At 36.5% G+C, this 26435-nt stretch overlaps 1 protein-coding gene across 1 annotated transcript; it reads left to right on the forward strand.

The window, feature by feature from the left end:
• Positions 1 to 276: 276 nt before the first annotated feature.
• Positions 277 to 19746, forward strand: LOC140161141 (fatty acid hydroxylase domain-containing protein 2-like). The gene is made up of 7 exons (XM_072184573.1): positions 277 to 461; positions 4647 to 4748; positions 9018 to 9222; positions 9741 to 9862; positions 14744 to 14949; positions 16171 to 16443; positions 18041 to 19746. Exons 2-7 carry the CDS (start codon positions 4647 to 4649, stop codon positions 18210 to 18212), a joined length of 1080 nt encoding a protein of 359 aa, XP_072040674.1. The 5' UTR covers positions 277 to 461; the 3' UTR covers positions 18213 to 19746.
• The last annotated feature ends 6689 nt before the right edge of the window (positions 19747 to 26435 follow it).

The following is a 26435-nucleotide window of genomic DNA, read 5'->3' on the forward strand; positions in this document are numbered from 1 at the left end:
TATCGCGGGCAAAATTTTCAACCTACACAGACTCAAGACAAATTTGCCGGAACAAAAGTTACAATATGATTGTGAAAATGACCATAGGCCTATCCCGAGGCCTATTTACTGTCTCCTAGATTTTAACAAAAAGAAAATGTCTTTCTTCTTTTTCCTTTAAAATTGTATATCTGGATCGCGTCTATACCCGGCTGAGTTGGTCTGTTTACCTATGACGTCATAGAAAAACATCAACATTGAGGAAAAGCGAAAGGTGCAGCAGTGTGCTGATGCTGTACATGTTCATCACGAGACATGCACAAGTATGTGCCTGCGTATTCTTTTATAACCTTGAAAGTTGATCAATCAAAGTATTGACGTTAGATAATAATATAAAGCAACATTTGACAGTTTTCCCACCACTCGGTTTTTACACGATTTGAGTGGATATACCAAGTGCGAAACGAAGACAAGTACTCAAGGTAAGTGAAACAAATCAGATTCGCGAAAGCTAAACATGTAAAATACAGGATGAATCTGTATAGTATAGTGTACAGAGTTATATTTATAATCACTCGCCCTATGCTATCAGACAATGTAAATACAAGCTATTGAAAAGATAAACGGCATGGAACTTGAAAGCCTAAATCATGATCATGATACTACGATGAAGGAGATATTGTGTAAAAATGTATGATATAAATGCATGTCTTTGCATGAATGACATTCAGGCTACTTCAAAGTCAAAGTGTTCCAATGTCTGTGATGTAACTTTAGTGTGTGTGAATTGTGAATGTTCAGTCAATGTAGTCACATGCAACATCAGCAATGGACAGTGAAAGTCTACATCAGGCCAAAAAAAAAAAGTGTTTGTTTGCCCAGACATGGGGTAGAAAGGAGTGGGTCGGTAGGTCGATTTCCTTTTCTTTTTTTTCTTTTCTTTTTTTTAGATGTGTACATGTGTTGCAGCAAGTGGTGTAAGAGAAAATATACAACATTCAGCCTTACATTTTGTACTTGTGTCAAACTTTAATTATAGGTTAATGAACGTGTATTACTTGTTGGGAGAGAAATCAGACAAAAATAATGCATGCGCGCTGATGTTGATGCGTGCGTAGCGCAAGTGCATTATTTAGTCTAATTTCTCGAGTAACAAGTATTAAAAACGTGTTCATTAACCTATTTGAATAGTATTTCCTACACAAGAAGAAAAAACATGTGATTTTTGATGTTTTTATAACAAAACTATCACTAAAAATGTTGGAAAATAGGACCAAATAAAAATGCATCAACCCGCCCAAAAAGCGTGCGAAAGCACTGTGCGTAGTAGGCCTACGCAGATTGCACATTATATACAACCAATGTACTCCGCATACTTTTCTAACCGCTTTTCTGATTGGCTGCTATGAATGTATTTCAACCTTAACATATAAAGTTTAACCTCTTTGGTAACAAAATCGGGCTGGAGTACAAAATCCCAGACCATACCTGTACATGTACTTGTCATGCTTGGTTCTCTATATTGATGTTGATTGATGGTAAAATATTGTTGGCATGGTTGGGGAGGGCTAAATGGGAAAAATGAATGCTGTGATTGCCAGGAATATTAACTTTCAAGTGTCATTTGGCATTTTTATGGGGAAAAACATAATTTTCTTTATTTTTATATCATTGTTAAAAAAATTAAAAAAAGTGTATGATGTTTTTTGAATTTTTGGGTCGGTCGTGTCTGGGCAAACAAACACTTTTTTTTTTGCCTCATCCATGTTTATAGCATGACATGAAAATGTGTAAGCTTTTTAATTTTCTCACAATTCTGCGTTAATTGTTAATACGGAAATATTAATGCGTCAAAACCGGACTCTCAGGGTTTTGAACACAAACTAATACTAGTACGGTACGAGGAACCCATACCATACTAACGAAAATATCATACCGATAAATGACACGTCTGTTTTGCCCGGTTTTTTTAAGTTTGCCTTGCGAACTAACTAATACTAAGAGCTTCAGGCCCGGCCTTCGCCTCCTTGCCCCCCCCCCCCACCAGGAGCTCTGCTTATAAGATCTCACATAAATGTTGGTATTTATACAGCGCCTGTACCAAAGCGCTTTACATTTATTCCGCTGTCGTTAGAATATGTCAGCTGCCATACAATGCCCAAGGCATGCTCATACCTTTAGGCGGCGCCAATGGACAGTATTCATAACAGCTCCCCATTTCACACCTGGGTGGAGAGGAGTAATCGAGATAAAGTGCCTTACTCAAGGGCACAACACGATGGTGTCGCCGGGGCTCGAACCCGCAACCTTCCGAATATGAGTCGTAGCCGGTTCCGCTCGGCCACCGTGCTCCCACATTTTGTATGGCCCTGATCCTGACAAGCGGCTAAGGGACGCAGGGGTAACCTTGTCAATCAATTAGAGAATAAACGATAGAAATTTTTGTTTTTACTAGCCTCTACTGTTACGTGTGATAGACGACAGGCAGGTCCAATATTTTGAGTACCGGTAGTGGATGCCGGCGCAACTACGATAAAAATATTGGACCTGTCTGTCGTTTATCATAGGTAGAGGATAGTAAAAACAAAAATTCCTATCGTTTATTCTCATTCTTTATTATAGTCAGTTAAATATTATTTTAATTTAACTGTTAACTATTTTTGTTACGAAAATCTAAGTTACCGTCAAAAAAACTTCCCTTTTTATAAAATGAACGAAACTTGTTTACAACTTCATGTATTCTGTTGCGCGTACTGCTAGCATGTGTGAGTATTCCGCACTAGTCTATGCATACAACACAATATACGTGCACCTCTACAAGCATGTTACGCGTTATCAACACTCATGATGACATGGGTCGTCTACGGCCTGATAGACAGCACCCAAAATCATGCGATTGTCCAATCAAATTATGTGTCTACGAACTAGACCACTCCCATCGACTAAGAATACTTATTCTATAATTGTCCACCAAAGTTTAAGGCCATGACATCACCAATATGTTTATCCATCATCAATCCAATCGATAGGCAATTATCTCCGCGAGGTTCCGAGGTCAATATGCATGGAGTGCTGCATGACTGAGCTCAGAGGACCACTGTGAAACTGACCATATGCGCTTAATAAAATGAGAAAATTAAATGATATTCATAACCTCATTAAGGTGGTACTACACCCCTGGCCAATTTTGTGCCTATTTTTGCATTTTTCTCAAAAATTATAGCGGGTGCCACACTCCTGCACATGCCTACCTTGCCATGGGGTCTGGCTTAATTGGCAGGCCAAGCTTTCTGTGATGAAGTCGCATCATGATGCAGTCGCATCATGTGGGATACCTGCGCATACATAAGGGACCGTTCACAAACACTTGTTAGGGGGGCCTGATGCAAAAAGGGGGGCCTTAAAAGTTTTGACCCTTCTAAGGGGGGCCCTGAAAAAAATGAGTTTATATGCTTTTCTATGGGGTTGACCCATCATTTTCATGTCAAAAAGGGGGGCCCTGAAATTTTTGAGGTCTGAATGGGGGGCCCCGAAAATCTTTTGCGATAACATTTTTTTGCATCAGGCCCCCCTAACAAGTGTTTGTGAACGGTCCCTAATGCTTTGTGAATTGAGGTGTTTTGATGTTTGATTCGGTTAGGGTTAATAGTAATACATGTAGCTTTGATTAGAAACATGGTCTATCTGAGCAACATGTAGCAAAAAAATAGACCTTTTAGGAATCAGCAATTGTGAGCTAGCACCAGGGATGTACTTTAACACCTGCCTGAACCTGAGACGAAATATTCGTCTCAGGCCTGAACGTAAATTTTCAAAAGTACCCGCCCGCCTGGCGTGTAAGAAATTGAAGATAAAAACTGGTAATATCGCAACCCTTAGCTGAGCCACCTGAGCTAGCTCTGGGATGTGATATCAGCACTTCTCTGTCGCTCCGTCAACTTTTTAATAGTACACTAACTCTGCCAAATGGGTGGGTGATTTTGCCGTCGGGCAGGTAAATTTTCAAAAGTACCCGCCCGCCTGGCGGGTAATAAATTGAGGATGATAAACTGGTAATATCGCAACCCTGAGCTGAGCCACTTGAGCTAGCTCTGGGATGTGATATCCGCACATTTCTCTGTTGCTCCGTCACCTCAGGGAAATCACAGAAATCCGCAACACAGTCAGAGTAAGTTATATTTTTCGTGCAACTTGTGCTTTTTAATTGTACTCTAACCTCTGGCAAATGTCTGGCTAGCGACATATATTTCTGTTGGGCTGGTAACGTTTATGAGTTACCGCCCAAGCAAGAGAAATCTAAATTTTTGTATGTCCAGGCATAAGGAATTCAGTGTAAATTCTATTCGCCTATTGCACGGTTCCGCCATATGCGAGGAGAGCCTCGAACTGGCAATAGACATGAAAGGAAGTATTGCGTAACTTTACGCAATGTTATATGACTGGTTCAATCAAGTGTTCAATTCCCATTCATGCATGATGCCAGATGGAGGCTCTCCTCGCATATGGCGGAACCGTGCAATGGGTGAATAATAGGGATGCTATCTCAAAAATCGGACAATAATGACCTTTTAGTTTTCTCCATATTTTGTCAATATTCCTGAAAGGAAAATGGAAGGGCATACATACTAATACTATGAAACACATATTTTAAATTCTCTTTTAAACAGATGCAGAAAATGGAGCTGGAAAGTTGTGTGGGTTCTGGGCCACTGGAAAGTTGCTGTGTGGGTTCTGGGCCACTACAGAAGCCTAAACAACCAGAACCACAGGTAATGTAATTGATCTTCAACTCGATCTGGTGGGATTGTAAACTAGAGCTAATTGCGCATACACATATACGCGACATTAGCAATAGCTCATTAACTAGGCCTATTGCCAATTACAGTTTGTCCACTCTGAAGTACAAAGTGACAACGTGCGCGTATACAGCGCGTTAACAGTGCGTAGTGCTGCGTCTCTGCTGCAGGTATGCATGCCTTCAAAGTCGGCACAATGTGTGCGTCCGCGTCTGTACTTTGTACTTCAGAGTAGACTGACTGTAGCCCAGCTAGCATGCATGCATATAAGGCATATATATGCTGATTTCACTGAGAGGTCTTTTTTTGAAATGCACTCTACTTGTGAATTTGACTAGGGACCAAGGGACCAGGGTTAATTTGTTAGCTCACCTATAGCATATCGTCAGCCTGCTACGCTAATTGCCCAAGTCATTTTTACATGTTTCTCATTTGCAATTTTGGTTTTCTGAGTAATAAACACATAATTAATCAAAATCAAAGTGAACATTTATGCCACCAGCCATTGGTCCTGGTGACCAAGTAACATCGTTGTACTATAATTTGCGACATCAGCAGCATTTTAGGGTATTTGACCGGAAGTATCTCTTTAATGACCTTTAATCCCTTTAATGACCTTTGACTCCAATTCTGGACAATAACTTTTAGAAACTGGGTAATAGCTGATGCATGTGCCCAAGTGCCATCATCGTGCTGTGTAATTTGTGGAAGAAGTAGCATTTTTAGTGAAAATCGTGTTTTTGGCCATTGACCGGAAGTGGATGACCTTTGACCTGAAGTTGATCATGTTTCATTTGTCCCCCACCCAATGGTCCTAATGACCAACTATGGTCAACATGGCTCAAAGCATATGGCTACGGTGGCTCATTATAAGATTGACAGAAAGAAAGAAAGAACTTGACAGAAAGAGACAAAGATAAAGTTCTCATTGACTTTTTAAAAATTTGCTCCTGAGACTAACGATTATGAAGATTATCATTCATCCAGGTAACTATGAAATTATTATAATCTGATCTACTGGACTTAATTACATTTTTGTGAGTGGCAATATTTCACATCCTATCTCGGATGCATCATAGGCAAAAGTTTGTTGACCTGTGAAGAGAAATGAAACAACTTGAGAAATCGGAAGTTATCAACCGTATCTTGTATCAAAAACTGTACCCTGGTGAGTCGGTACCCAAATTTTATGGTCTACCTAAGATCCATAAACCCCATGCTCCATTGAGACCTATTGTTAGCAGTGTGGACTCGGTCACATACAATGTAGCTAAACACATCGCGTACATTATTGGACCGCTGGTTGGGAAATCACAACACCATATTATTAACTCCCAGGACTTTGTAAACAAAGTTCGCGATATTCGATTGGATGATAATGAGACTATTACCTCTTATGATGTGTCAGCGTTGGTCACCTGTGTACCGCCGAAGGAAGGATTGACTGTGTTAGAGAATTTCTAAGGAAGGATAACACCTTGAATGAGCGCACGGAACTTAGTCCAGACCAAGTTTGTGATCTTCTGGAACTTTGTCTTAATACCACCTATTTCGTCTATGATGGAAAATTTTACAGACAACGCCATGGATGCGCAATGGGATCACCGATTGTTGTAAACCTGTTTATGGAACAGTTTGAACGGTTGGCTCTTGCATCGTAAGCCAGCACCCCCCCCACGCACTGGTTTCGATATGTCGATGACACATGGGTGAAGATTCGTAAGGATCAATTAGCCCCCTTCTTTGATCACATAATAGTGTCAACGAACATATTAAGTTCACTCAGGAAGAACTCAAGGAAGGCAAAATTGCCTTTTTGGACTGTTTTAGTTCCAGTGGAAAGTGATGGTCGCTTAGAAATATCTGTGTACAGAAAGGACACACACACAGATCAGTACTTGTTATTTGATTCCCACCATCCACTGATTCATAAGCTCGGAGTAATACGGACGTTATTTCATAGAGCGGACACGATCCCGTCAAGTGAGAACGCAAAGGAAAAGGAGCGCGAACACCTTCAGAAGGCCTTGAATCTTTCTCAAACCAAATCAGCTGATAAAGTGTCCACCGCACATGCAACGCAAGGTGAAGGTGAATCTAAACGCGGCAGGAACGTGACTATACCTTACGTATCTGTACTGTCGGAGAAAACACAGAATTTTCAAAGATCAAGGAATTCCAGTGTCGTTCAAACCAAAGAACACCTTGCGGCAAGCGCTGGTCCATCCCAAGGACAAACAACCAAAGGACAAACAAAGCAACATTGTGTACGCAATTCAGTGCAAGGACAGTGGATGCGATGACCTTTACATAGGGGAGACCAAACAGACTCTAGCGAAGCACATGTACCAGCATAGGAGAGCTAGCACTGGTTGCGGTTTACTCGCACTTAGACAGCACTAATCACTCATTTGACAACAAGGATGTCTAGATATTAGATCGCGAAAGCAGATGGTTTGAGAGAGGAGTCAAGGAAGCGATTTATGTCAAACGGGAGGAGCCTTCACTTAATAAGGGAGGCGGGCTACGACACAATTTGACAGGGGCCTATTGTTCAGCGATAAAGAAGATCCCTTAGAGGTTTGGCTCATCTTCTACCTGTGACGTAACATCCTCTTCACAGGTCAACGAACTTTTGCCGCTTTAACATCAGTTGGCCTGATGATGCAACCGAGATAGGATGTGAAATATTGCCACTCACAAAAACGTAAGTCCAGTAGATCAGATTATAATAATTTCATAGTTCCTGAGACTAACCTCTTATATTAGTTGGTGCATGTGTAATAATATCAGTCTATGTCCTACTCCTTATTACAGAAAAATACAGCACAATTTTTTTGGAATTAAAAAATTTAAGTGTTTTGCCAAATGAAATATATATAGCTAAATCCTTATCCTTTAGTTCTAACACTAAAACAGCAGAAGTCAAATTTTAATATTTTTGCAGTTTGAGGTAAAATGGGCCAAAAATATTGAAGTTTGTTTGTTTTCTTACGATTGCAGTCTCAAAATTCTAAGACTTGGCAAATTGGCACAAGTCTAAGCAATCAAAGTCTCAAGTATATTTTATGTTATTTTTGATAATTGGTGATGAAAATTAGTGATGAAAATAAGTTTTCCTAAAATTAGAATTCATAACTTGAAATTTAATATCAAATTAGTCTTTGTACCAGTCTTGATTGCCACAGCATACAAAACATGGCCCAAATACATGTTTTGACTCTTATATCTAAAAATTTGACTTTCATTGCCGGTTAGAACTAACTAAAAGATTAAGATTTAGCTTGGCAAAACGGGGTAATATTTTTTTAATCCAAAAGAGAATTTGTGCTGTATTTTTCCTGGAACAGGGAGTAATTTTAGCAAACTCACATTCTATTCTATAACAAATCATTAAAATTAACATAAAATTGCACCTTCTTTTAAAGTTGCAAAATGTCACAACTAAAGTATTAGGATTGGGGTGTTTCATTTGGTAGAAAACAGGATTTGTTTTTGAATAAAAAAAATGGTGCTGTATTTGTCTGAAAAATGTAAATTAAATACCATAATGAACAAAATCAGAGATACAGGCATATACTAAAGTTGGGTGTAGAACCTTTTAAATGATGCGTATATTTTGCTTTTTATTATGGCAGAATTTGATCAAGCAAATGTTTATTAATTGAGCACAATTAACATATTATTGATCTCTCGAAAATTAAAATTAAAAAAGTAATCAAATGCCAGCAGATGTATTAGAAATCAATAGATTATGTGTTGAATGAAAATGGTGTAATTATATCATTAAAAGCAGGGCTGTCAACTTTTTGGAATTGCTAGGCGTGAGACACTGTCGTACCGGGGCGGAATTATTTTTTGCAGACTACAACGTTCATTTTGACCCATGATTATTTGAACCACGGTGCTTGAGAATCTAAAAAGTGGGTGGGGTAGGGACAACAAATTATTTTTACGATGCATGAGATTTTACTCATTTGACAGCCCTTTGTGTGAGATTTACTTCCTGGGCATGAGATTATACTACTTTGGCGTGAGACCGTGAGAAAATGACCAAATGCATGAGACTCACAGCCAATGCATGAGAGTTGACAGCCCTGTTAAAAGCAGGTGGAAACTTAACACACTAACATACAGACACACTTTCCAATATGTCTGCATTGGTTTTGCCATGTAGTTACTATAGTGATATATAATAGTACCAACCACTGCATAATTTCAATATGTTTGTATCTTTAATAGCCAACTAGATTTAGTCAATCCATGGACATCCTCAAGAAATTTGCATTTGTTGTTGGAGGAGCTGTTCTAATCTTTGCTGCAATTCGTAACTCCTTGACATGGCATCTACAGAAATTTTGGGGTGCCTCTGGAGATTTTTGGAATAGACAGTGGGTGAAGATACATGATTTCTCTGGCGGTGACGAGTATGTGCTTGGAATTTGGGGTAAGTCAGAAGCACCAGACGAGGGAGGGACAGTTGTAAAGGGTTTACAAGTTTTAACTTCCCCCAAGACTTTTATAAATAGATCAAGAAGTTAGAAATTAAAAAATAATAACATATTACATTGGTAGCCTATTTTGTTTTACACACCAGATCCAATTTACAGTGTCGGACGTCGTTCAGTCACAATGGGTTTTAACAGTAAGAAAGACACAGCATAAGTGCCTGAAGATTTAAAAATTGGTAGGGGGGAGCCCAGTGGGGTTTGACCCGCATTATTGAGGGGGCCCTATGGTACTTGCCATGGCCACCAAAATTATTGCCTCCCTATCCCCCGGTTCCGGAGATCTAGTGATAGACATTTTAAAACCTTGGATAATGCAAATTGTGTGTACATCCAAAGTACATCCAGTGTATCACTCATACAGGACTGCATGCTTTGTATTGAAACAAGCCAATACAACCAAATCATGTTATTGCAATAGCCTTGATTCTCAGTTCTTTCTTTCTTTCCATTTCAGGAAGCAATCTGATACTCTTCTCTACATTTTGGTTGCTCAACTCATTCTTTCTGTTTGTGGATGTAACAGGAATACCATCATTTGTTCTGAAATATAAGGTTCAAGATGACATGAATATGCCAGTAAGTATACAGAATGATGGGAAGGGGGAGTGCAGAGTGCCTCCAGATCAATATTACCAGGCTGACCAGCTCCACTTACTGGGCAGAAATCGAACAAATATTGCCATGCGTATCTCTTTGCAGCCTGGAAAACACCTTGATTTTTGACTCAAATAGCATCAAATTGTGTGGTAAACATAATATTTCACATTGACTTCGGGCTAAACTAGCTAGTCTTGGGAAAATAGTATAAAATTTCAAATTTGCATGCACAATTGTCTCTCTATAAAAAACTGTGCTAAATTGATGCCTACTGGGAAATTTGTTATCTTTGCCTCCCAGGCAACTGACCCATGACATGCCACTGTTCAAGCATAATACATGTGTTCATTAGGATCTTTGTGGATTCTTAACACAATTCTAGCCATTGAAAGACAAAATTGTGCCATTATATTAAACTGTTTTATTTTTATCACCTTGCTATTTTACCATTGCACACACATTTTGCTAAATAGTGTTATTTTTATCGTAGCTAAATAATTTATTGTATTTTAGAGTTAGAGTTGTATTTTGTTTATCTTGTAAAATACCTTGTGGTTGTGTGCAACCACTCTCCAGCTTAAACGCAATCATCGATCAACTTCAAACTTGGTATTTATTGTGATAGTATATGGTGGCCTCATGTGGTGTAGAGTTTTGTGGAGGCCACCTTAATTACGAACCGCGTAATTCTAGCATTACATTACATTACATTACATTACATTACATTACATTACATTACATTACATTACATTACATTACATTACATTACATTACATTACATTACATTACATTACATTACATTACATTACATTACATTACATTACATTACATTACATTACATTACATTTAATTATATTTAATTATATTATATTACTAGCGGGTCCCCGCTAGTTGAGTAAACGGGAGCGGTTAGTAAACATGGTAAACGGTGATGATAATCACGGTATCTTGTAGATTATTCATCCAGTATAGTAAATGATCATGTTAGCTTGATAATCATAAATATCCAGACCTGTGATAATGTTGTTCAATCCCTTAGATTATACTTTTGAAACAACTCGTGACAAAATGATTGATTTTAACTTTATCCCAACAAACATAAAGCATTAAGGTTAAAAGAGGTTGCTAGAAAACGTTTCAATATCGGGTTATAATAGTATAAAACATGTAAGCAACATCTTTAAAAGTTGCTGCAAAACATTTTACGCGATTCCGTAAATTGTTAATAGCTACAATCAAAGAAATTAATGTTGGTACACTCGGGCATACTAAATGTAAATCGCCACCCCTCTCCCCAGTTCAATGTTGATGAAAGCACTTTTTCCATTGGGCTCTCCAGTCTCCCCAACATTGATTGAGGGGGAATGGGGGAGAGAAGAGGAAAGGAGAAGGTATGTACTTCTCATCAAACATAGTTATACTAATTTCACTTAACTCTCAGAGCGGCAATGAAGAGTTCCAACATATTGTCAAGGTGTACCAACTATTAAATTCCTTGATTGTCCGAGGCGAACGCAAAATATGACATCTAAAATTCGTTTTTGTCTCATAACTCAACAACAGAATATCGTATGAACTTCATATTGCACACGATGTAGAAGTGGACCATGTGCTTTAGAATGAGTATAAAATTGTTGATATATAAATTGGTTTATTTAGGAAGTGGTCACTGAAAGCATCTCCTATGCTAAATTACGTCATATTTCGTATTAGGCTCTAAACGGCAAAATATGCATCTAAATTTCGTTTTGAACTCATAATTCTACAACGGAATGTCATATGAACTTCATATTGCACATGATATGGGAGTATACCATATGCTTTGGAATCTTAATAAAATTGTTGATAAAGAAATTGGCTTTTTTTAGGGAGCGGTTAGTGAAACAACCCATACCCTAACCTACTAATTTCATGATTAGTTCTCTAAGCTGTCGCGCATAAAGTTAGTTTTTTGTGCTATATCTTAAAAAACGGGAAGTCATATCAAACTGTTGTCACTCACAAGTTTTTGGTAGATACTCTCCTATTGAAATGTGTTACAAAAATTTTGACGGCAAAGAAATTTGTTTGTTTAGGAGTGGTTATTGAAAACATCCACAATGCTGAGTTTTATATAGGCCAAATAAACACGTTTTTTCTAACAATACGCGTATATTAACACGCTGTTGCATATTTCTTCTTAATTATCATAATTATTTTAGCCCGAATTGCTGTATACGAATATTTGGTTGTCCTAATTCAACGCCTAATTATTGTTGAAAACAAATAATATAACAAAGTCAGGAATTGGTCATAAATCATTCATTACATAATTATGTATTAGTTATCTTCAGTAGACAGCATGATTCAATGCGTATACGTAACCGCGTAATAAGAACTTGAACTGTTAAATGTGCACATTATACGTTGACCTCATCTTGTTTTGTTCTTTCTTGATTTAATTCCATAAATGATTGTTAATATCATTCACCATTTTATCTTTAAAAATATATATATTATAACTGTATTGATGAAAGAATAAAAGGTACAGTTTCCATCCATTTCAAACATGATGAACCGGTAATTTAAGTTATCAATAAGGAAACACCGGAAATATAATATATAAATAAATCAAAAAGACAAATATATTAAATCAAAGAAGAAGAAAATAACAACATTGTCATTCAGATAAGTTTGGCCAAATTAAAAATTAACAATTCCAATACAAGTAAACCTTTTGAGTGGGAAACAAAAAAAATTGCGCCAAGTTTTGAACCGTGGACCTCTCGATTACGAAGCGACCTCTGCTACCATTAAGCTACACGGATCGACGTGAAAATGGTCTTTCATTTTAAGTCATAATGATTGTCATCATAAAGTTGCAGGGTCATTCAAGCAAACGGTATACCAAAACAAACGCTATTGAATTCAATAGCAATTGCACGGTAATCCATTATATCATTAGAAAAAAGAATAGACAAGGTTTTTTTTGGTGGATTATCGAGGCATATCGTCAGTTACTGAGCAACGTCATTATATTTTGAGCTGTTTCTGTACACAATATGAATATATATCGTGGATTACCGAGTCAATTTGCAAAACTCCATGCAAAGTGCATAATTTATTCAGTTTACACAATAGTTACAGAAAAAAGTATTCAATACGCGTCATGGTTTAACATCTTTAACGTATTAGTACAATGATTCAAGTCTTTATCACAGTTGCACGTAATAGTCCAATGGTGTGGTATGTGGCCCATGATCTGGAGGTACCGGGTTCGAACCCCGGCAATTTTTTTTATCTCTTCTTGATAGAGTTCAACGCTATTCTCTCAATGATTAATACCATTAACAAAACCTTAGTATTTTGGTCGTATAGTCATTTTTTCTGTGTTGTCAAACTCTTGTTTTGAGCTAAAATGCAAAATTTCACCATTATGCAGCTTATTTGGCCTTCGTCGGTTTTCACATAGCTTTACATGGTGTGCTACATATTTGCATTGTGTTTCTCGTAATTGATTAAATATCGTACTGTACATTTGATAGAAGTGGAAACATATCATCATAACAAAATGTGTAAAATTTGGTTGTAATACGTGCGTTTGCTTTAAAGATATGGACCAAAAACCAATTTTAGATGCAGTTTGCACCCATCACAAAATGTGTTTAATTTAGCATAGGGGAGGATTTCAATGACCACTCCCTAAATAAACCAATTTCTTTATTTACAAATTTATTATAATTCAAAGGCCTATAATCCACTCCCAAATTGTGTGAAATATGAAGTTCATGCGACATTCCGTTTTTGAGTTATGAGACAAAAACGAAATTTATATGAAATATTTTACATTCGCCTCGGACAATCAAAGAAATTAATGTTGGTACACTCGGGCATACTAAATGTAAATCGCCACCCCTCTCCCCCAGTTCAATGTTGATGAAAGCACTTTTTCCATTGGGCTCTCCAGTCTCCCCAACATTGATTGAGGGGGAATGGGGGAGAGAAGAGGAAAGGAGAAGGTATGTACTTCTCTTCAAACATAGTTATACTAATTTCACTTAACTCTCAGAGCGGCAATGAAGAGTTCCAACATATTGTCAAGGTGTACCAACTATTAAATTCCTTGATTGTAGGCCTATATTATAGCCAGGATTTTCACTCAATGACCCCCTTTTTCATCAGCTTACACCCAATGCTCATCCCGAAATGGCTTCAAGGCCTGAGGCCTACTTTGACCAAGTTTCCAATTCTGAGGGGACACAACCCCTGCACGGGCTAGGCGACACAATGGTACTGTGGCCATTCAAAAGGTGGCGGCAAGAACTTGAGTGTGTCCCCCCCTTTCCCAAATTCCTGGATCCGCCACTGTCTCAGAGAAGAAGTCAGTCACATACACACCCAGACAAACGATGCGTACACATACGTAGGCCTATGCGGAGTAAGTCAACATTAAGTGTGTCCATACCATGCGCGGCAATGCGCGTGAAACCATGGAGCCGTGTACGCGCAGGTGCGTGACTCGCCACTTACCTCGCGTGATGTACATTTGACGCATTTGCTGTCATGACCTGACCCATAAGGTTATTGACCTCAATGGCCTAGCAACCGACCATTTTTTTTTGTTATTTCCATAGTGATTGAATAGTTTGGCAAAAATGAACGTCAGATGGTTTAATGGCAATATGTACCCGATCAATGTACGAATAAATCAGAGCTGAAAGTCAAAGCATCTCGGAGCCTATTCGCGAACAAGATTTAGCGACTTCCTTTTATTTATATAGATATTATATTATATTATATTATATTATATTATATTATATTATATTATATTATATTATATTATATTATATTATATTATTTTTTATTATTTTTTTAATCCAGGTAGAATGGCCAAAGTTGAAAAGATGTTTGAAAATGGTGGTCTTCAACCAGATAGTGGTGAATTTTCTTGTAGGTTACATAATATTTCATATCATGATGTGGAGAGGTTGTGATTATGGTCCAGAATTGCCTACTGTGCAATGGGTACTACTGGAGCTGGTGATATTCCTCTTGTTTGAAGAGATTGGTTTCTATTATTCACATCGGTAAGTATTGGTATAATGTTAATATCGTTATAGTCCCTCCATGAGGCCTCCACAGGGCAATTTGCATGATAATACAAGAACTAGAGACCTATCCCTCTGACATTTAGAACTTAGAACCAACATGTCTGCCATTCAATTGTTATACCATTCCGGTTGAGTTAATTTGATCGGGTCTATAAGCAAGCTACTTCAAATCATAAATCCTTACACATAGAACAAAATGAAGTTTTACATTTAACAATGCAGAAATGGACATCCATAGTTCATCCTTTTGTCCACAGTTCATACACAAGAAATTGTTCAGTTGTGTGTTCTCGTTTGCGTTGTGTACGCTACTCGCACAGACAAGCAATGAGAATCTAACTTTATCCTATCAAACCGCGGACACATGCATCAGATTAAAATCACCATTATTTGTGATCTTCTGAATACAGTCATTTCGCCCATCACCTTGTGTGTCCAGGTTTGTTCTGTATGTTTCCTGTGTGTCCTCATTTGGATGCATTCACACAGAAAGAAGGAAGATTACTTTGTGATGTATTTTAGTAGTAAATATACCGTATTCATTCCAATAAGCACCCAATGCGCTTTACAAAGTCATTTTGGGTGGGCGCTTCTTTTTTACCCGGTTTACCTAATTTTTTCGTAAGGACAGTTTATTAAAGACAAATTTACCCACATTATAATAGGGTCCGGAGATGTTCTTGTAGCTTTTCTGATGTAGTAAATGTATTGCAAGTTTACACAGGACTTCAAATCCTCAAGCTATTTCACTGTATCAACATCTATCAGTCACTTCAACATTAATGGTACCCTTTAGCAAAGTCAAAATACCGTAGAATTCCGTCTAGAAGCATATATGCCTCTAAACAAGGTGTTTTTTTAACGAAAGATATGAAAGGCCAATACCCTTCTCAAAAACATTGCAATAAATTGGTCTTACAAATATACATGTTTGTACAGCCGCCTTTATCAGTAATATAGTTGTTCAAACTCCAAATAACGTTTTTGTTGAGGGTGTCTGCCTCTTGTCTCTTGTGTCAAAAAAACCTCGTTTAGAGGCATATATATGCTTGTCGACGGAATTTTACGGTACCCTGGGTGGGTGCTTATTGGGGTATGGGCGCTTCTGGAATGAATACGGTATATATGTAAATGAAAATGCCATAAAAAGTTATTAGGACAAAAGTTAATTCAACTTCAAATTTACATATATTTCAGATTATTTCATCATCCTCGTCTGTACAAGCACATTCATAAGAGGCACCATGAGTGGACCGCACCCATCGGAATCACCGCCATCTATGCTCACCCAATTGAATATATAGTTGCCAATATTATACCAGCTCAGATAGGTCCAATGCTGATGGGTTCACACATTGCTACCATATGGATGTGGTATGTCATGGTTGTATCTTCAGCAGTTGTAGCACACTGTGGATATCATCTACCATTTTTGCCTTCACCGGAAGCACATGATTTCCACCATCTCAAGTGAGTAACGACTTCCTTCCTGCCTGTATCTTTTCTGGGGTCCATTACCCAGTGGGCACAGGTTAGGATTTCGATGTTGAATCAACGTTGATACAACATCAAAGTTTCAACCTAACCTGATTTCAACCTAATTTCAACCTAGAGGATGAGAAGATGATAGAGGGTGGGTATTGAACTGAAGGCCTATAGATAATAACATCACTGCTCTTCTCCATCTGACTCTGGTAGAGCATCGGTCCGGTGATCCGAAGGTCCCAGGTTAAAATCCTGGATAGTCAGTGAAATTTTTTCACTGGCTGTCATTTATGTATGTGTTGACTTGTGTTAAAAACCTTTCTCATATTTAATTTACCACATAGATTAAACTTTATTTCTCCCAACCTAGAGGTTAGTTGAAATCAAGTTGAAATTTCAACGTTAATACAACGTTGACATTTCAACCTGATTTCAACTAACCTCTAGGTTGAAATCAGGTTGAAATCAGGTTGAAGTCCATCAGGTTGAAGTCCATTTGCAATTACAATGTGATTTCAACGTCATGTGTGCCCACTGGGTTATGATGTAAACTTTGGCTGGTCCTCTGACCATCTGGTATTCATCCCTGTTATTGGATCCAGACATTTTCCCTCAATCCAAGATTTTCCCCTTGTACATAAAAGTTATTTCATTTTCGATGCCGTCTAGTCTTAAATTGTTGCTCAGATTTGATTCTCTTGATTCCTGTGCACAAACTTTCAACCATTTATGGAGGTCAGTTCTCTATCTATTTAACCCCATGAGAACTACCTGCCAATTGGCCAAAAAGAAGTTTTCATTATCAATTGGCCCAATCAGCAACATTGTTAGAATAATTTCACTGCACAAAAAAAATGGGGTGAATTATTTGTAAAGCTCCATATTTCTGATTGGTGATTAAAATGAAAATATCATGTAATTGACCAACCAGAGGCAATGTTAGATCAGCCGGTACCAGGTAGTGCTCAGGGGGTATTTATTTTTGTATTTTCTTTCATATGTGACACAATCTGGTTCATGTGGGCCAAAGGTGGAAATTTGAAATTGAGATACAGGCAAAAATATGGAGTAAAATACAATAAAATACATAAGAAAATACACTCTACTCAAAACAAAACTTCCAAAAATCTAAAAGCAAGCATGCTAGAGTGAGCTAGACTTTTGGTGTTTTCAGTGTATGATAGCCTGTTTGTTCAAGGTAATAATTATAGTAACTCTATAATTGTCACAAATGCCTCCTTTGGGCCCCATGGAGCAGATTGTGTCACATATGAATTATGTAACAGGAAAGGAAAGCTCTCTATGTTTGGACTTACAAGTCAATTTGTCTTCCCTGAATTGCTTTGTTGTTTATTTCGCCATTTAACAACTTCTACATAAGTAAAACAAAATCATATGGCGGGAGACCAAAAAGAGCAGGGCTCGAACATTTTTGGCCACCCTTAGCTCTGACTTTGATCTTGTAGTTAATTAATTACTAAATTTAAAGATCTTACTAAATTAAATCACCCACAATGGTGGACAAAAGTGATGAAACACTAATTGCAGCTCATGATATTTTCATATTGTTTTATGTTTTTAGGTTTACCAATAATTATGGGACTTTAGGAATTCTGGATCGTCTTCATGGAACTGACAACCTATTCCGTCAGAGCAAGAAATACCAGCGCCATATACTGCTACTAGGCCTAACACCAATGTCTCAGACCTTCCCTGATGAACCCAAGAAAATAATGAAGAAAAAAGAGGATTGATCAAAGTGATAATGAAATGCTTTCAACAATGAACAACTTGTTGATGTCTCTGAATGGTTTGTTATTCCCTTTTGTAGGTGAAGAAGTAAACTGTTTAAACCTTTGACATAGTGGTTTTGTAGCCCATAATGTACATTTTTGTATGAATACAAGTGCAAGATGTATCATATAAAAGTACCACAATCAGTGTAATTAACACTGGAGTGCCCAAGGAAGCATTTGTTATTTTTATTTAGATCTTGTTCCATTGCAACCCAATTGACCCTACCATTTTCCTGTAATTTAACATATTTTTGTGATAGGGTCTTAGCTAGGATTTGACAAGTGCCTGTCATTTTCACCAAAACTGCGCCTGTCCAATTTTTGATCTTGAAAAGATAACCAAACATTGACCCCTTCTGGGGATCAGTCAAATTATTGATTTATTAGTATGGTGTTGTTTTGAGTTCACAGAACTTATTCAAGCAAACTTGATCAAACTGTCTGCCCAAAATGACAGGTGGATGGGTGGCTAGCTAACACTCTGAGTGCTGGTAACAGTTACAAATTTTTCTTGGTGCCAGTGCTTCAATACGCACTTGTCCATATGCACTTGTCCATTTTAACAAGTTTGTTGTTTGCACTCATGCCTAGTTGTAAATGTTGAGCCTTGTATTAGGCTAATGAATTTATTCCAATTTTCCTTGTCACCCACTCGCATCACTTCTCATTGTGGCTAAAACTCATTATTTTCATGAAAATATCAATTTATTTCTGAGAAGTGAGATGGAAATGATCGAAAATTTAAACTTTCAAAATGTCAGACATGCCCTGCTATGATTTCAGCAGTTTGTCTTGGTTGTAAGGATATGTATAGTCAATAATGAAAATTTAAGGATTCCCTTATAATGTTCCTGGTGAAATAACCCCCCCAATATTTTGCCAGGGGGGTGGTCCATACAATCATCCCCCACCTGTATGTGGGTTTCTGACCAAATTAACCTCATATTAGGCCATTTTAGCCCCAAAGTGCAAATTTTTCCGCACGTATTCCACTTTTGCACCATATTTCAACAGTTTAGCTTCAAAATGGCAAATATTTTTCACACGCTTCACGCGCATTTGTACCATAAACTTATTCTTTCGCTAAAAGGTGCTGGATTCACAACACTTTAAGAAAAATTTTTCCAACCCATCCCCCCAATGTCAGAAAAGAAATCTACGCCACTGCTGCTTGGAGCCTGAGCGCTAATAGGGTGATAATTATATTGAATATGGTATGTGATAATTATTGAGACCTGCATGAAGAATCATTGTGTAGCAGAGTCTTGGCTAGGATTTGACAAATACCAGTCATTTTCACCAAAACTCCATGTCCATATTTGACACTGAAAACATAAACCAGACCTCTGCTACATAGGGGGGGGGGTCAGTTATTCAAATAGTATTTGCTGTAGCCTTGATTTATTTATTGGTCTTGTTTTGAGAACATAACTTATTCAAGCATTAATTTTAGAATTTAGCATCTGCCTGAGGCAATAATCTTTGCCGTCCCAGGAGCGAGTTGAGTAACTGCCCATCCTAAATGACAGGTGGATGGGTGACTGGCTAACAATCTGTTGTCTAGTCCAGTTTTGAGTAGGCCCCATTTCCGTTTACACAACAAGAAGTCAACTTAAATTGCAACATCAAATTCAAATTGCGCGATGAGTTCAATAACCATTATGAGCTTAAATTGTGTGTTTGTTGCACTACAAAATCGCAATTGAATTGAATTCAACAAAAGTTGCTCCAGGTTGTCATTCAAAATATGATTACCGTGTATGAAATTAAGTTCAAATTCGACTTAAGGCTCTGTGTAAATGGGGCCATAATTTGACTGTGTGTGATCAAAATTATGTGTATGCCGCACAATGCATTTTTAAGACAAACATTATAAGCATATAATCTATTGGATGTGTTTGTCTCTGTAAATAATAACTGTAAAACAAATATTATTTTCATTAGAGAGCAAAAAATTTGTAAAATGTGAAGAGTTCAGATGCAAAAGCCAGTAAATGCCATTTTCAAACTTTAAATTGATACCCTACTTTAAAAATTACAAAGTACAATTTTGATACTACTGTCTGTTCAATTAGCTTAGATTCTTGAATTTTTAAGATATTTGAAAAAATAAAAAATTGTGGTCAAAGTCATCAAAGAAAAGTGTTAGCACAGCCTTAGACCTAACATGATTTATACTTTTCAAATTCTAAAGTTCAATTTAAAACCCCATTTCTTTTCAATTTTGGTCTTTTCTCGCGATATTTTTATAAAAAGCCGTAGAACGTCGGGTACTATAAACTTTTTTGAATCAATCCATTTAGAGCAATGGGGACGAATGTCGCAATGCGCAGAGATAGTATTTATTCGACCATCCGCATCAGGAAGTATTGCCCAGCATATATTTGCCAGTATGCCTAGTTTGTGTTGAAACCCTACTGTTGAAACAATACGTTATTATTTACGTTTATTTATTTATTTATTTATTTATTTATTTATTTATTTATTTATTTATTTATTTATTTATTTATTTATTTATTTATTTATTTATTTATTTATTTATTTATTTATTTATTGTGCGTATGGGTCTGAGAATGGGTCTGAGAAGGTGTAGGCCTATTATAAAACTACACATTTATTTTCAATTTGTTATTTCGTTTTGTTCAAGTTGAATACAAACTGAAAAACCCGTGAAACAAAAGAACTTTTGTACAAGAAAATATTATTTAAAACAATCAGGTTACAGAAAACAATTCTTGTAAAGTCACTGTATCTGAAAATGTTGATATTCTTGGGAAGGAATGGTGGTATTAAACAAAAAAACTCAATTTACATTGTAATTGTTTAGGGAAAAATAATGCTCAGAATAATGTTATGCATAAAACGTAATCGCGCCATATAATTTCGTGTAACAAAAACTGGTGGACCATCATCACCTATAGAACCTATCCAATAACTGGAACGGTATAACAATTGAAATGGCAGGACAGATTGGTGGACAGATTGTTTTGCTAAATTGGATAGGGTCTATGCCCTAAGTTGAGAATGGACCGTCCCACTCGATTTGTAAAAAGGTCGCGAACCCTTTCGGTGGACCCAAGTAACTGCCTAAAATGAGGCAAAATTGAAAAGAAATGGGGTTTTAAATTGAACTTTGGAATTTGAAAAGTATAAATCACGTTAGGTCTAAGGCTGTGCTAACACTTTTCTTTGATGACTTTGGCCACAAGTTTTTATTTTTTCAAATATCTTAAAAATTCAAGAATCTAAGCTAATTGAACAGACAGTAATCAAAAGTAGTGCATAATTTCTTGTTATTTTCTTCATATTTGACCAGCTATATTTGCCTATACCTAATTATCAAGGGTTCAGAACCAGAAAGCCGTAACTCACTATGATCAGCTTTTACAAAATGAGCATAAAGTTGGCTCCTTGCTTTGGTCTTCAAAAATCAATATTTCCTCCACAATGTCTTTTGTTTTCCATTGAATTTTGTCATGATTAATGGACTGTATCTTATCTTCTATAGAGTACCGAAGTGATGACGTCACAGAAAACTTTTTTTTGCATTTAAACGTTTTGAATACCATGTATCGGTGGAGCATGATGAATCAAATTTGGTGGGAATCGGATCATGAGCCCAAGATATGGCTGCATGAATACCTAATTAGCCCCATTGAAATCAGTGTAAATTGGCCTGGTTCCAAACAGTTATGAACCAGGCCAATTTACACTGATTTCAATGGGGCTAATTAGGTATTCATGCAGCCATATCTCGGGCCCTCGTGATCCGATTCCCACCAAATTTGGACTGGATGTTTTTCATTTGGTCATGAAAATGTTGAAATGCAAAAAAGAAAATGTTATGATGTCACACTTCGGTACTCCATAGTGCCCTGGCGACTTTATGCTCATTTTGTGGGTGCAGGTGATTGGAGTTGAGGCTTTCTGTCTCTCAACCCTCGTTATATTGGTTTTTACATCGGAACTCTTCGTTATGTATGATTACCATTATGTTTATTAATTTTAGGTGTTAATTGCGTAAATTAAAGCTTAGATTATGTCTATAAAGGTTAATGATGCTCATATCAGGAGTGAACAAAATTGTAGCAATCGACATACACCTTTTGATTTAAGTTGAAGTTTTTGCATATGGTTACTTCACCTGTAAATTTACATGGCTTATAGTCAGTTTCTTCCAAATTTGACTTGAAGGTAATATGCTATGTGCTGGTCATACATTAATTGGTTAATTTGGAGCGATTGTCGAATAGGGTGCAATTCTACTAGTCTAATTACAAGACTGCCCTACCCCAACCCTAAACCCTAACCCTAAACTCCGTAAACGAGGACTAGCAAGTCTAGCAAGTTGCACCCTATTCGGTAATTGTACCATTAATTTGCTTTTGTGGCATGGTCTTATTTAGAGGGATTGAATATGATTTTGTTCTAGTGCAAATGACAAAAATTAATTCACATGCCCCCTTTTGGACAGAAACAATACACACCCTCGAATGGGAGTGCATTGTGATGAGGGAAATTTAAGGGCAAGCGCATATTGATTTGTGTCATTTGCACTACAACAAAATCATACATATCAGTCAATAACCTCATTTATAAATTTCATAAAACGATCATTGTTCCGAACATATTTTTTTATATGAAAGTAGTTAAAAATTATCAAAAACAAAAGTAATATCCATCATTGGCAGCCCAGAATTGTTTACCGTAATTAAATTGACCAAGCCAGAACTACATAAATGTGGTGTTTAATAGAAGGCGGTCATTTAATAATGTAAATATGGTATTATTTTCTTTGCTTTACTGCAAATTATTCTGGGCCAATTTTTCAACTTGGCCAATTGAGTGCCATATGGCCTTAGTATGAACACTGGTGGGGATAACAAGTGCCGGCATTCTGTAAGTGATCAAGTGTTTATTAATCATCGACGCTTCAGTATTTTAACACTAAATATTTAATATTAATTATTAATATTTATTAATATTTATAAATATTATGAAATATAAATATTATGAAATATAAATATTATGAAATTGTCATTTCAATGCAAGTTAGGGCCATTGTTTACTGCATGTGCTATTGTAAGTATTATTTAGGTAGAATTGTGTATTTTATTGTAGCAAAAGAAAAGAATTGCTGTGCTTTTTTTGTTATCAATTTATTGTTTTATCAGCTAAAAAACTCAACAATAACAAATAATAGCGTAAAACCTCGTCTACAAGCATATAGAGTACTTTTGATGAAAGCTAAATTAATCCAGACGCCATCCATCGACAAAATTATAATATCATCAAGTTTGAGCAAATTAATTACCGATACAAACATAATACAAACAAGTACTATTGTAAGACCAATCCATTTTATTGGCATGTTTACGGCTGTCTCATATTAATTTTGCTTTCATAAAAAACTCTCTATATGCTTGTAGACGAGGTTTTACGGTATTTAAACTGTCGACTATCACTTATTAGCTTTTATTTTAAAGTTGAGACAAAAACAAACAGCTGATTGATTCTCAATTTAAAACTAAAAGTTTATGGGGTAAAAAAGGGAAAAATTACTGACATAAAACAAGATTGATCGACAACATATGTGACCCATCATATCAAAACCAAATACTTTGCGGAAGAAATGAAAATGGAGATTTAAACACTAGGATAAACTGCTGTTTTTTAGTTTTAAAATGACACCTTGTTGGAATCACATAGAGCAACATGTTTTAAGAGGCAAAATAAGCTCAAATTTCTTTTTATTTTCTTTATATTTTCTCATATTCTTTCATTGTTATCTGCCAATGAAGCCAGCCACGAAGTGGTCGGTTTTGATGTGATGGGTCATATATATACCTTATTCAAGGCAGCCCAACAGCAATTCTTTTATCTTATTATATATATACTAGAAAGATTATTTTATCATATAACTTTATTGTAAAGGTCAGTTTTTAAAGGTAAACACATTTATATATTTATTTATATAGATGTACAAGTGCAGTTTTGAGATGGTTATTCAAGCACATGTACATACAATGCACAACCAATAGCAAGAACCTCAAGATTCCATGATGACTAAGCACCCATGCAAGAATGCGTGAAAATGTTGAAGGAGAGGACAAGAAAGCAAAAACACAGTTGAACCTGAGACAAGTTTAGGTACCGTAAACGTTCGCCTAATGGCACACCTGGGCTCCTTTGCCTTGGGGTAAATTTCTTGTACAAATAGAGAGCTCCCTCCTCTAAAAATCCCAACAAGAATTAAGGGTATGTGCCCTTATTTGCTGGTGAGATTTTTTCTGGGAGGGTACTTTTTGTTTGTGTCTAAAATTCCAATTATGTCAAGGGAGCCCAGAGTGCCATTAGGCGAATGTTTACGGTATTATCGTCTCAGGTTGAACAAAGTCCATAAAAATCTCCATTGCCTTGGAAAAAAATGTTCAAATTACAGTAGCATTTGTTTGAAGTTTATTAGTTTTCCATGCTTTGACATTACATGTATAAGTGATGCACCTCGTTGCATGAACATACATTGTTTTCATGTATATTTACAACAATCCAACCTCCGAAATTTTGTATCCGCCAAAGTCGCCGACTCAGTCGAAATCGCGACCTACCGACCAAGTGCATGTCGCCCAACACTAGACCGAAGTTCCATGGCAAAGTGTAATTTTTGTTGCTGGTTGTCACTTTCAGCCTCTATTTATATCAGAATATTTTCAATATGATATATCATCAGTGCTGAAATTGAAAATCCCATCAAAATGGACCTGGGTTCCTGATATATGTATTCATAGAATTTACTGAATTTCAAGTCACATAGCATACCCGTACGTTTCCGAGTAAAATTGTCACCATAGGTAGTTTTATGAGACAAGAGGGCAAACATTTGCAAAGATGTGACGCATCAATGGAAATAAATCTAATGGAAATAAATCTGATGTCAAAAACATTTAATTTCTTACTTCAAAAATGCTGTTTGATGCAAATTGCAAGGAATTGAACTTCTAGTTTCCAAGTTGAGCATAATTTTGAGCTCAATCATTATTAGTGACATTAAACTCTTACACTTTTTGTATCTTATGGGATTGTTTCTTGATCAGTTTAAACAGTTGAGTATAAAATGCTAGAATGCATGAATTTTAAAGCCTGGGGTCAAATCATATGGAAGTCTGGTTTCCTTAGTATGATGTAACATGTGAATTAGTAACATGTGAATTACTAATTCACACTATAAATGAATAAATATTTTATCAACATACTATAAGTGCTTACTGTGTACAATTCTTTTGTGTCACTTTGGACCCTGACCCATTTACATTTGGCAAAAGTCGCAATGCTAACTCAAATCTAATCTTGTTTGCGATCATAACCACCATTAACTTTCTTTGTAGCTCTTTGTCTTCATGGCAATTTATCATTTTATGAACTTGTAATAAAACTATGTAATCAAGTTAATGACAAATTTAAACTTTCACTTGATAACACAGAAATCAACCGTGTGAATGCATTTAAATTATTGGGTGTTGCTGTTGATCAAAATCTGACTTGGAAGAATCATGAACTTGCTAAAAAATGTTCAATTAGTATTGGAATTTCGTATAAGGTCAAAAGATATCTTCATGAAACAGTTTTAACCCTTTATAATACACTGGTCCGTTCACATATTAATTGTGGTATTAGTTTCTGGAGTAGTGCCGGCAGAGTTGGTAAAAATAAGCTTCACATTTTACAAAAACATGCTTTACGGGCAGTCAGTAATAGTGAGTACAGAAGTCATCCAAATCCACTTTTTATCAAATTAATCAACTCTAGTTTTTGACTTATGCAAACTGAATATTGGCATAATCATGTATAAATACTGCAATAACTGGTTTAAGTAGCATTTAACAATATGTTTACAACTGCAGAAGCAGAAGCAGAAATTATAATTATAACACTAGATATGCTTCTGACTTTGGATATCCAAATAATAAGCTTGAATTTGGTAACAAATCTATTTGCTACTCGGGTGTAAAGATTTGGAACAATATCCCAAATCATGTTAAAAATTCAAGGAATCTGAACTCTTGGTTCTAACTTCTTATAAGGACTCTCTTATTTCAGACTACAAAAATAATAATAATAATAATAATAATAATGGAGTCTGGGACTTGACAGGCATTTGGCTTATTTGGCTTATTTCTGAGC

This window comes from Amphiura filiformis, chromosome 9 (assembly GCF_039555335.1).
Source record: "Amphiura filiformis chromosome 9, Afil_fr2py, whole genome shotgun sequence".
Lineage (NCBI taxonomy): Eukaryota > Metazoa > Echinodermata > Ophiuroidea > Amphilepidida > Amphiuridae > Amphiura > Amphiura filiformis.